Source organism: Oryctolagus cuniculus, chromosome 20 (genome assembly GCF_964237555.1).
Source record: "Oryctolagus cuniculus chromosome 20, mOryCun1.1, whole genome shotgun sequence".
Lineage (NCBI taxonomy): Eukaryota > Metazoa > Chordata > Mammalia > Lagomorpha > Leporidae > Oryctolagus > Oryctolagus cuniculus.
In genome coordinates, this window is record NC_091451.1 from 20,892,221 (window position 1) to 20,905,461 (window position 13,241).

The following is a 13,241-nucleotide window of genomic DNA, read 5'->3' on the forward strand; positions in this document are numbered from 1 at the left end:
TTATATCTTTAATTTTCCCAAATGTTTATGCTAACAGTTGATGTGGATGTTAAAAGATAGTTCCACAAACTATAATATTTGCAGAGTATTTGGATAGATACTTTGTTGTAGAGTTTAAAAGGTATTTTTAGAATTTCATTGCTTGTGAAAATTACAAGTGGTTACCGACATTGTTCTGCTAGTCTTTCCTCTTCGAAATTGCTTAATAACCAACTGTCTTCTGTATAGTTTCAAAGCATTTCTGTGTTTAAATGCAATTAAATAGGTAGGGAAACCATAATCTCGTATTAATTGTTAAAATAATAATGCATTAGTTCTGCTTATTTTGACATTAAAATTAAACTATTTGAAGCTCTGTACTTTTAGAATAACTTTGAAGACTCTTAAGACCTTTGTGTTATCTAAATAGTGGTTATTTGGAGGGCAGGAAGATATTACAAAATATAGACAAGGGCTTTATGGAAGTAACAAATACTTTAGCAAAGTAAATACTCTTCAGAGATGTTTACATTATAAGGTCTTAGAAGGATGGTTTTTAAACTTAAGCCAGTCCATTTTCTACTTTCCTTTCTAGTTTCTAAGGAAGAAGGAAAATGGAATTATATTCAAAACTATATTAATACTGGTATTAATTGCTGAGCAAAATTCTGGCTCAACTAGCATTTGCATCTCAAAAATACATTTTATTTAAATTCAGTTTTAAAAATAGAATGTTGGACAATGAATACCAGAAATGAATTTATTAAGTAATCTTTTTCCATTGAAAGCGCTAAAGATCTGGTAATCTAGAAAGTGGATTCCGACATGTTTGCAGTGGAGTTTGTTTGTTTTCAATGAGTAACAGTGATGTTTGTGTAAGAACCTGCACCTTGCCTCATCGTGTATTATCTTGAGAATAATCCAGCCATGGAGGAAGGCAAATTGAGTGTGTGCGTTCCTGAAAGTACTTACCTCTTTGACTTTGGCCCATTGATCCATTTGAGAAGATTGTTCTCAAAAACTTGAGAATCTTGCGTCTGAGAATTTGTCTTTGTACGTTGCCATCCTTATAACAAATTTAATATATTTGATTGTCACGTACAAATTTATTCTTCTGAGTACTTTACCAACATTCTTAAATTGCTCTTGGTAACATGATAATGTTTGGGTGGAAAATACTGAGCTTTCACAGTGTCATACATTGAGTCAGAAGAAGAGTAGAATCTGAAACCGAGGGATTTTTATTCACGACTGAGTCTGCCAGTGAGAAGATGCTTACCTGTAGTCTTTGAAGCAGCTGGCTGGATCTCATCGCAGATTCTTGCTCAGTGCTCTGATTTAAGTGCAGCATGCTGTTTGGCCTGGGTTGGAATGCTAATTTAGAAGCAGCATGATTTTAGGACAATTTAGAACAGGTCTGAGCGACTGCTGGCGTGGGTGTCATGGAGCTGTTGAAGGCACCTTCAATCACACCTGACTGGTTCCCTCTTGGCTGGTGCAGTCACCCTAATGCAACAGCGGGTGTTAGCTTTCTGGGATTCAGCAGTGACGCTACTGGAATTCCATAGGAAGTACTTTTGGTTTTCCCATCTTGGCATCGTTTGTCTCTACCTAGGAGTCGTGTGTTTGCCTTCTGCATTTCAGACATTTCTGCATTTCCCTTCACAGTTAGAATGTAATTACTATTTGTATAGGCACATCACCTTTGTATGTTCACCTTGAATCAGTTTTCAGAAATATCATTTACATTTAGAAAACACATAGATTTGCCTAAAATTTTTTTTCTGTTATGTGTTATAATAATACATATACTGTTTTGAAAATGTAAAAATCTCTTGTCAAGTTGGACTTAAAATTTCATCTCTAAAACTTCATCTTTTGAAACTCAGGCCCTCTGGAAATCATGAGTGTGAGTGTTGGGCACCAGCCTTCTTCCTGTGACTAATACCCAGGTTTTTTTCCCTCACCTGTCCCACCCATCTGTTGTTTGGGTGGAAGAGGTGTGGGCCTTTCTTTAGCCCCAAGAAGGAAACGTTAGCATGTTTGCATGATAAAAGTTGAAATTAACCCTTTCAAGCAAGGATGCTCACACCAGAAATGCCTGCTCTTCTGAGCTTCCCCGTGACAGATGTGGAATTCCTGATCTGTAACTCCCGTGGTACACGCGGTGTGCTGGGGGATGTTCTGCAGTTCTCACACTGCCCTTCTGCACTGCTACCGGCCATGCTGTGTTCTTGAAACAGATGTGAAAGTTTTCCTGTCAAGTATGTTGATGGCAAAGCTGATTGTGTTGAGGTTGGAAATCCTTTGTGGTCTATTTAATAAGTGTGTTGGAGCTTCCTGCCCTTTTGGTAATGCTGTACGCTTTGAACCGAAAACAGTTTTCTTGTTTGTGGGACTTGGTTGGTTTTCTAATACCATATTGGTGTCCCTGTGTAGTCAAGGTATTCCTGCTTTAAGCTCATGTATAACATGGCCCGTCGTTTACATGTAGATACAGCCATTTAGTACAGCAGTTGGTTTACAGAGGAAACTTGGAAGACTGGGTCTGTTGAACCCGTCCATATTAAAATATTGCCAATTGAGATGATACAGGTTTCTTGAGTTTTGTAAGTGTTGTCATTTGTTTTGCTGATTTTTCAGTGAGGATTGCTTTTATGGGGGAAGGGCTTAGGAACTAAAAGCTGCGTCAATTATGGAAAACCTTGTTGGTTTTTAAAGCTTATACGGTTAGTTGTGTGTGAGACATTTATATTTGAAACATAAACTCACTCTCCTACAGCTATTGCACTTTTCTAATCAAGTATTCTCCAACTTGGTGCCTATGTACACCTGTGTGCACTCTCACCCTTCATGGAGTTTGATGAAGCATGGTAATTATGTTTCTGAAGTTTTTAGGCTTTTCTTTTACTGGCCTGCTTAACAACACTGTGCTTATGTAAATTCAGGTGATTCAAAAGTTTTAGTGCTTCAATGTAGCTAAAAAATGTATAAAACTCGTAATATTCTACATGTAGTATTCAGAATCAATATTAATAATAAAAAATATACAGCACATTCTCATTGTGTATTCTTCTTTAAGACATATAATTTCTGAATTCATAGTCCCTGTTTATTTAACCGATTACAGCTTTGAGACCTTGGAAAGCCCTCCGAGATTCGGGGTTCAGAGAGAAATATCAGATCTTGTCACTTTGCTAACCAGCTCTTAGCCTCAGAATGGTCAATAGCACTTCATAGAGAAAGTGGTTATCTCATACAGTCAGTGTATTCATAAATATTAACCCATGGTGAATACTCTCACAGCAGCCAAAATCCTGAGAAACTTCATCTAGAACCTTCTTAAATGTTAGCTTGGCTCACTGAGTTCCTGCCTCACTTTCATACGGCATAATATTGCTCCTGATTGAAGATCAAATGGGTGGTATTAATACTGTGTTAAGGAAAAACAGCAAAATGGAAAAAATTGGGAAAACCTGCCTTTCATTTTCCTTCAGAACATGAGAGCTGAATTGTGATTTTGAGGGGTGTGAGGACAAGGAGGCCAGGAGACAAGTGCCTTCGCTTGCTTTGTGCTTTGCCCATATTTGTTACTTAACCCAACATCATGATGTCATGGCTGCCAATACAGACAGTAGACAGAGCTTGAGATTATTTCAACCAAGAAGATGGTTTGGATCTGCAAGTGATGCTGTACTCAGACATGTGGCTGTGCCCTCTGAAAGTCCTCCAGCCTTCTCTCCTCTTGTTATTGTCTTGTGTGCTAACTCACACTCTTCCTTAATGCTGTGGCTCTGTGTTTGTCCCCCAGACAAGTTGGATGGCTTGAGGACTGGTACTAAAAGGAAACGTGACTGGGAGGCGATTGCCAGCAGAATGGAGGATTATCTTCAGCTCCCTGACGACTATGATACTCGTGCTTCTGAGCCTGGGAAGAAGAGGGTAAGAGATCTTGTCAGTAACTGCCAACACATGAAAAGCCCATTTAAGCTTCTGGTTCTGAGAAATTGCAGGCAGAAAATCAAATGAATGCTCTTTTTTTTTTTTAAAGAGCAGTTTAGTTTATACTGTATCCTGTTACATATCCACAAAAGTGTCAGACCTTACAAATTGTTAGATCAAATGTACAACTAACTTAAAATATGGAGACCAGAACCTCACATGAATAGCATATTGTCAACCCTAAGAAGGTTGAGAGTGGCCATTTGTGCCATTTTGTCACGGGGCAGAGGAACCGGGTGCAGGATACAGTGTTGAAGAGAATCTGTGGGACTTCGTAATGGATTCAGTGTGGAGGGTCCAAGGATAGATGGGATCGAGGGTGACTCCTTGAGGTTCTGGCCATGAGCACTCCAGGTTTATGCTGTACTGTTTACTTAGAAAACTGGAGAAGTCATAAGTTTTAGGGAGAGAATTGGGAGTTAAGGGAGGGACCTTAGAGATCTCAGTGCAGATGGCAGACTTGTAGTATGAAAGTCATGAATTTCCTGAGACTGAAATCACAAATTTGAGGAAATGGTATTTAAGCCATTAGACTGAGTGATTTTGCCCAGAGATAAGTGTGAATAGAAAAGATAATAGGACACAGGACCCAGCCTTGCAGCCAGGGGTGTTTCAGGAAGAGAAAGCGGTCAGTTTTTAGTGATGCAGAGAAGACAGGGACGTGGGGGACACTGAAATGCTGTTAGGTTTCGCAGCGTGGAGGTCGCCAGCAGTTGTGGTATTTTCAGAGAGCTGAGGGACAGAAGCTGGTTTGCAGGAGACTGGAGAGTGGAAAGATGAAGACAGACCGTAAATGCAGACAGCTTCTTGGAGACGTTCTCTCTGGAAGGGAGCAGAGAAATGGGGCCAGGACTTGGGATGGGTCTTCACACAGATACTGAGTTCAGTATAAGTGATTGTTGTAGGTATGTTCTTTAAAACGAAGTGAAGCAAAGGCACATACAAGCTTTGTCCGTCTAATCCACCTTGATCTCCCTATGTAAGTTCATAGAGATCTTCCATTCTCTAAAAAGGATGTGCACTGTGCCATTGTCTGGCTGTACGATCAGTTATTTACCCAGTGCCTTTCTGATGTTTCCATTTCGTTGCCGGTACAAATACTGAGTCGTGGTGTGTATGTCTTGGCAGCAAATGTACCTTGAAGTGAATTTTTAGCATTAAAGTTGCAGGCTCATAGAATGTGGTCTATCATTCTGACAGATACTAAAAGATCATTTTCCAAAAAGGTTACTTCTATTTGTGTATCCTGTATACCTATTTGTAAATGCTTGTTTGTCCACACTTACACCAGCAGTGCTATTGTCAAACTTTTTAACTGTTGACAATCTGATAGATTCAAAATACCTCATTTTGCATTTTTTGTGAGGTTGTATATCTTTATCCACCATTTCTTTGTATTTTATTAATTTCCTCAGTGTTTAGTAGTTAGAGAGTATTTTATTCTAAGAGAATTAAAATGACGAACAACACTCCACCATATACTATTTGAAAGAATCCAGGTTTCAAAGCTTTCCAACACAGACAGTCCAGAGGCCCACCTTTTTATATACAGTTCAAGGGGATCGGATAAAGAGATGCCATTGATGGCCTTCCATTTGTGCCCCGCCCCATCCAAGGACTACTTGAGTGATGACTATTATTGCAGTTTGTTTTTTACATTTTTATATGAAAGGCAAAGAGAGAGAGATCTTCCGTCCACTGGTTCACTCCCCAAATGCCCAACAGCCAGGGCTGGGCATGGCCAAATCTGGGAACCTGGAACACCATCTGAGTCTCCCACATTGGTGGCAGGGACCCAAGTACTTGAACCACCATCTGTTGCCTCCCAGGATATGTTAGCAACAAGCTGGACCAGAAGCAGAGGAACCAGACCTCTGGTGCAGGCAGATGAGCCAGGTACTCTGATGCAGGGTGCAGATGCCCCAAGTAACAACCTAATGTCTGTGCCAGATGCCAGTCAGTGTCTTCGCAGTTTTAAGTTTGGGACCCAGAGAAGCTCTCCTTGGGAGTAATTGTAGTTCTGGTAACAGTGAATAATCTGAAATGAGAACTATTCTGCTCTAAGTAGTTTTATGTAACTGTCATTCTCTTCAGTGAGCAGTTTGTGATCCCATGCAGTTTCCTTTAAGTTAGGTGGCCAAGGGGAACTGAGTTGTCATACAATATAATCCTTTAAAATGGCTCCTCGGGGCCTGCGCTGTGGTGTAGCGGGTGAAGCTGCCGCCTGTGGTGCCGGCATCCCATATAGGCGCCAGTTCAAGTCCTGGCTGCTCCACTTCTGATCTAGCTCTCTGCTATGGCCTGGGAAAGTAGTAGATGGCCCAAGTCCTTGTACCCATGTGGGAGATCTGGAAGAAACTCCTGGCTCCTGGCTTCGGATTAGCACCACTCTGGCCATTGCCGCCAATTGGAGAGTGAACCAGTGGATGGAAGACCTCTCTCTCTCTGCCTTTCCTTCTCTCTCTTTGTAACTCTGACTTTCAAGTAAATAAATAAATCTTAAAAAAAAAAAAAATATGGCTCCTCTTTAGCCTCCTCTCCTGCCTCATACCTTAATTTCAAATCGCTTTTAACTCTCAAACGACTTAACAAAAACTGACATCAGAACTCTGTGAGACCTCCAGGTAGCTAATACTGCACAATACATCTTTCCTGTGGTCTCTTGGTTTCTGTAATCTGGCTTTTTACAAATACCAGGTGAGTTCCTGGGATTAACTTCCACTGTAACAAATAGCTGTTTACCTGTGAATTTTACCATACTAGAATTTAACTAAATGGCTAGACTTTAAAATATAATTAATTTATCTTTAAAAAATTTCATTTACGTAGTTGACTGTAAAATAATGGCTCAGGGCTGGCACTGTGGCGTAGTAGGTAAAGCCACCGCCTGCAGTGCCAGCATCCCATATGGGTGCCGAGTTTGAGTCCTGGCTGCTCCACATCTGATCTAGCTCTCTGCAGTGGCCTGGAAAAGCAGTAGAAGATGGCCCAGGTCCTTGGGTCCCTGCACCCATGTGCAAGACTAGGAAGAAGCTCCTGGCTCCTGGCTCCGGATCAGCCCAGCTCCTGCTGTGGGCGGCCATTAGGGAGTGAACCAGCAGATGGAAGACCTCTCTCTCTCTCTTTCTTTCTCTGTAGCTCTCTGCCTTTCAAATACACAAATCTTTAAAAAAAAAATAATAATAGCTCATGTGGACTTCAGTTTGTATTTCTTTAACAACTATGAAAGAGAAATGTAAACATTTCCTTGTTTGCTAAATTTGTATATTTTAGAAATATTTTTTAGTAACAGTGCAGTAAATATATGTACTTCAAACCTTTGCATGTTAGTCAAGATTTTTTCTTTACTGTAACAACTTTTTTTAATAGGTGACAAAAAATAAAATCAAATGTTCTTTAAATCTCAGAAGTAGCTTTTGGAAAATTAGGAATGATGTTGGCTGGCATTCAAGAAGCTATTTCTAGCTGAAATCATTATTCTGCTTCTTATATGTTTAGTGTTTTTGTAATCATTCATTCTTCTACAAGTTGATTGTGTGCATGGGGTCTGTGGATTAATCCTGTTACGGAACTGAAAGGATTCAACATGTAAATTAGTTTAAATATAGAATTAGTGGCTGGTGCCGCGGCTCAATAGGCTAATCCTCCACCTAGCAGCGCCGGCACCCTGGGTTCTAGTCCCAGTCGGGCGCCGGATTCTTTCCGGTTGCCCCTCTTCCAGGCCAGCTCTCTGCTATGGCCCGGGAAGGCAGTGGAGGATGGCCCAAATGCTTGGGCCCTGCACCTGCATGGGAGACCAAGGGAAGCACCTGGCTCCTGCCTTTGGATCAACGCGGTGCGCCGGCCGCAGCGCGCCGGCCGTGGCGGCCATTGGAGGGTGAACCAATGGCAAAAAGGAAGACCTTTCTCTCTGTCTCTCTCTCTCACTGTCCACTCTGCCTGTCAAAAAAAAAATATATATATATATGCAGGGTCCTCAAAAAGTTTATGGAAAATATGCATTATCTAGTAATTTCAATTTTCCGCATTGAAGCCTCGTATATTAGAGATATGAACAAATAACAGTTTCTAAATTATTTAATTTCAACTTTGGAATTTGGAACTTATACACTGACTTATACACAACACATATATATGTTGCTTATTTTTTTTTTTTTTTTTTTTTTTTTTTTTTGACAGGCAGAGTGGACAGTGAGAGAGAGAGACAGAGAGAAAGGTCTTCCTTTGCCGTTGGTTCACCCTCCAATGGCCGCCGCGGCCAGCGCGCTGCGGCCGGCGCACCGCGCTGATCCGATGGCAGGAGCCAGGAGCCAGGTGCTTTTCCTGGTCTCCCATGGGGTGCAGGGCCCAAGCACCTGGGCCATCCTCCACTGCACTCCCTGGCCACAGCAGAGGGCTGGCCTGGAAGAGGGGCAACCGGGACAGAATCCGGCGCCCCGACCGGGACTAGAACCCGGTGTGCCGGCGCCGCTAGGCGGAGGATTAGCCTAGTGAGCCGCGGCACCGGCCTGTTGCTTATTTTTTAAAAATTCATACTTTTGCTTCTAATTCCATATTTTTTATCTGAGTCTTTTTTTTTTTTTTTTCCCAAGCCCTATTTATTTATTTGAAAGGTAGAGTGAGCAAGAGAGATCTTCATCCACTGCTTCATTCTCCAAATGCCCACAACAGCTGGAGTTGGGTCAGGCTAAAGCCAGAAGCCAGGAATTCCATCTTGATCTCCCATGTGGATGGCACAAACCCAAATCCTTGGGCAGTTCTCTGCTGCCTGCCAAGTACATTGGTTGGAAGCTGGATTGGAAGTGGAGAATCCAGGATTCAAACTGGCACTCCAATATGTGATTCAGGCATTCGTAATGCCCATCTCTTATCTGAGTGTTTTATGCTTTTTGGGTTTTGTTTTCCTTCCTCCCTCCCTTCCTCCTTTCCTTTCTTTCTTTTGACAGGCAGAGTTGTAGAGAGGGAGAGACAGAGAAAGAAAGAGAGAGATCTTCCATTTCATTCCCCAAATGACAGCAGCTGCCTAGACTGGGCCAGACTGAAGCCAGGAGCTTTTTCCGGGTCTTGCACATGGCTACCCAAGCACTTGGACTGTCTTCTGCTGCTTTCCCAGGCACATGAATAGGGAGCTGGATCAGGGGTGAAGCAGCTGGGACTCAAACCAGTGCCCGTGTGGGATGCTGGCGTTGCAGGTGGTGGCTTAACCTGCTACACCACAATTCCGGCCCATTATCTGAGTTTTAAAGACTCAGGAACTAACTACAGAATTAAGAATAGCAGGGTGAGATGGATCAGTGTTTTAAACTCTATGCTGAGGCTACCCCAGGCATGCGTGGAGGGATGGATGGATGGATTTATTTATTTATTTTAGAGATTTATTTTATGTATTTGAAAGACAGAGTTACAGAGAGAGGTAGAGACAGAGAGGTCTTCCATCTGCTGGTTCACTCCCCAGTTGGCTGCAACAGCCAGAGCCTGTGCCGATCCGAAGCCAGGAGCTTCCTCCAGGTCTCCCGTGGGGGTGTAGGGGCCCAAGCACTTGGGCCATCTTGTACTGCTTTCCCAGGCCATAGCAGAGAGCTGGATCAGATCTTAAACTGGCGCCCATGTGGGATGCTGGCACTTCAGGCCAGGGCTTTAACCCACTGCACCACAGCGCCAGCCCCCAGGCATGGATTTAAATTGACCTTTGTACAGCAGCCACAGTCTGTCCAGCCATCCTTTGTGCCCCTTCAGACATAGCCATATTTCTATAAAATGTGTATGTTTGAAGCTAAATGGAACTGAGTGTATGTATGACTTTATTGAATTAATCAAAACAGGACATCAGCATTGATGGGTAGAAGGCCCAAAGATCCATATATAAAGGTCAAATCTTTATATGCCAAAGCCTACACTATTTATTAGGCTTCTTAGTGAGGCCTGTGAAGGAATTTAAGCCATAGATTTCCTACCCTCTAGAAGGCGACATGAAGCAGAGTCAGGTGTTGCCAATTTTCCCCTATTGCTGTTACTAGATCGTCCCTTTGACCAGTTTGTAGCTGTTAGAAGTCTGGTCATTTCATTACCAGTCAGAACAAAAGTATATTTCCTAGTCCAGTGTAAAGAGGATGAAGTTCCCTCTCCGTGCTGCAGACAGTAAATCACAAGCCGTTCTTTAATGATCCTGGCAGAATGTGTCACCGTGTACTACAAGCAGCAGGTTCATAGTCTGTCTTTAAATATTTGAACTTAAACAGAATATATCTGCATATGTTTTTAGAAACTTATGACGTAAGAATTTATATTTGTGGCTGGTGCCGTGGCTCAATAGGCTAATCCTCCGCCTTGCGGCGCTGGCACACTGGGTTCTAGTCCCGGTCAGGGCGCCGGATTCTGTCCCAGTTGCCCCTCTTCCAGGCCAGCTCTCTGCTGTGGCCAGGGAGTGCAGTGGAGGATGGCCCAAATGCTTGGGCCCTGCACCCCATGGGAGACCAGGAGAAGCACCTGACTCCTGCCTTCGGATCAGCGTGGTGCGCCGGCCGCAGCGGCCATTGGAGGGTGAACCAACGGTAAAGGAAGACCTTTCTCTCTGTCTCTCTCTCGCTGTCCACTCTGTCTGTCAAAAATTAAAAAAAAAAAAAAAAGAATTTATATTTGTGAAAACCCAGAGTACCAATAGAAAATACCTTTGTTCATAGATTTGTAGTTGTAATCTTGCCATGAATAATGATATCAGTTGAGTCCATTGATCTCTTTGTCTTGTGAACAAAAGTAATAAATCCAGCTCTCTCTTTTCTCTAAGATTGAATTTCAAGAAGTATTTATGTGTGGGGAGATAAATGAAACTCAGTTCTCTCAGTCCTTGATCCAGGGTGTTTGTAGTCTGAATATATAGTATATAGGGAAGAGAACTCCATTAATGGTTAATTGCAACACAATGTGAAAGTTCAAAAGTAGACATATTGAAATCCAGAAGTGAATCCAGGAGAGCAATGAATAACTCATTGATGAGTTATTCAAATGTCAAAGGAAAAGAGGGATAAAGCATGGGTGGATGACTAGGCTCACACGAGGTAGACAGAGTTCAGGAAGAGAGGTTATACATACAAAGTGAGGTAGCATGAAGTAGCTCCGGGTGCTGGAAGTCAGTCTGTATTTCTTGTGTGAAATGCTTTAAGCACTGGCTGGAGATGCTGCACATCAGACAGGGACTGTATTAAGAAGGCCTGAGTGCTTGGACTTCATCTTGTAGGGAGGGGAAATATTTGAAGCAATTGAGAGTCACAACCATGTATATTTTAGGAAGATCACACCAGTGGAGTGGGTTCAAGAGGGTGAACAGAGACAGGGAGACTAGGTTAGATGTTAGTGCTTTATTTCAGGCCAAAGAATGAAGTCATCGAGTTAAAAAGGAGTGGCCGAGGAGATGGAGAGGACACGACTGAGCCGAGAGCAGACAAGCTCAGGAGTTGGAGCAGTTAGGACTTGGTGATTGACCATCGTTCGTGCTCTGCAACTTAAGATAAATGGCTTTCTCTACTTCTTACTTGTGGTTTCAGATGAATAATCTTGCCTCTTCAACTATCCAGAGAGAAGGGGGCCTTTTGCATATTGATTTTTCTTGAAACCCAGCCTAATGCTGTGTTCTTTTTAGGTGAGATGGGCAGACCTGGAAGAAAAGAAGGACGCAGATAGGAAAAGGGCCATAGGTTTTGTGGTCGGACAGACTGATTGGGAGAAGATCACAGATGAAAGTGGTCACCTGGCTGAAAAAGCCCTCAATCGAACCAAATATATATGAGACTTAGTTTTGAATGGAGTCATTGTTTCTCTGAGGTAAGAGTATGCAGTCTTACAGTCGGCCTACTGTGTGCTTGCATCAAGGGGTTTGAGATAAAGAAGACAGCATGCTTTGCTAGAAATGCCCTCTTCCTGTGTTTCTAGTTCTGAAAGAGTAAGTATTTGCTAGTTGCTGACATTTGCAACACAAAAGTGTTAGAACAGGAAGCAGTATTCTGCAGCCTGGCTCACTTAGGAAACGGAAGTCTGGAGAAAGGCGCGGAGATCCTAGACTGGGGAAGGAGTGGGGTGATGTGCTGGTGTGGTCTGCCGCGCCTGGCGCCCGTTCCCAGGGCCTGACGGTCTTGTCTTTTCTCTCCAGGTGGTTCGCTTGGAGGTGGCCCGAAGCCAAGGCCTCGTGGAGCTTCTCTGTGTGTCACCTTGCTTCCACGTTTCAGTTTTTGTTTTGTTTCTACTGCTTTAGTTTTTTAAAGTTCTTCAGTGTCCCCAAGAGGTATTAGGATCTTGCTGTACCCAAGCAAGACATTAACTTTTCTTTTTAACTCTTCTGGGGTGGGAGGGAGTGATAGCTGAAGTGCTGAAGCCTGGTGGGGGCCACTGGAGGACTCCGAGACTGTTTCCTCCACTGTACGACGTCACAGACTATCTCTGCCATCACTGCTTTGTGGCTGGTTTTGTTTTTTACTGTATGTAACTGGTAGCTGATTGTACTAGGATTAAAAACAATAAACTTTCACGATGAAGCCGATGAGATTCATGGGCTATACAGCACAGGCCCGTTTCTCTTTTCTTAATTTTATTTTTATTACCTTTATAAAATGATGTGTCCTAATTACATACTAGCTGAACATCTCCCAAAACTCTTTCCCATTGGATATTTTAAAATTCTGTGGTTCCTTAGCACATGTTACATAACACAGCGTTTGACGACGTTCAGAAACACTCATCTTTGTTTTATAGCTGATTTCATCTTTGTATCTTGAAGACTGACAGAGACCAAGTTCAAGTATCAACTCCCTGGAGTATATCTGTTCAGTAACACGATGCTTTATTTTAAGTGTTTTTGGAGTCCACTCTGTTTCTTCCCTCTCTTCTTTTCTGTTTCCTCCCTTTATTTTTACATTAGGTCTTGGTTTTTCTCCTGATGTGGCATTGAATCCTGTTGGACAGAACTGCCATTTGGACTTAAATGGGAGGATTTAAAGTCAAGATTGCAGGGAGTATGGAGATGCAGAGCCCTTGACCTGTAGCCTGTAAGCCTGTCGGGTTTTAGGTTCTCGCCAGATTGTTCATTATTGGAGGGCATGGCCTTCTGCACACAGTGCCCCGTCGTGTGGGTAAAACCAGGTGGAGCCCAAAACACAGACCCAAAGCCCAAATACTCCTATTTCAACATGAAAAGGGGACTGTTTTCCCTTTTTCATTCTTCAGACAAAAAAGTCACCTTCTAGACTGGAAGACAACGGAGCAGAGCCTCC

General features: G+C 42.7%; 1 protein-coding gene across 3 annotated transcripts in view; it reads left to right on the top strand.

Annotated features, from left to right (window-relative positions):
- The window catches only part of YLPM1 (YLP motif containing 1), an 83,534-nt gene extending 71,000 nt beyond the window's left edge, over window positions 1-12,534 (top strand). For all 3 annotated transcript variants that reach the window (XR_011384926.1, XM_051826234.2, XM_070065276.1), the window contains 3 exons: window positions 3,791-3,921; window positions 11,618-11,799; window positions 12,125-12,534. Coding sequence is in view for 2 of the 3 variants with exons in the window: in XM_051826234.2 (XP_051682194.2) it covers window positions 3,791-3,921; window positions 11,618-11,764 (278 nt within the window). In the remaining variant the exon portion in view is untranslated. The remainder of the gene's footprint in view (window positions 1-3,790; window positions 3,922-11,617; window positions 11,800-12,124) is intronic.
- Window positions 12,535-13,241: the final 707 nt, after the last annotated feature.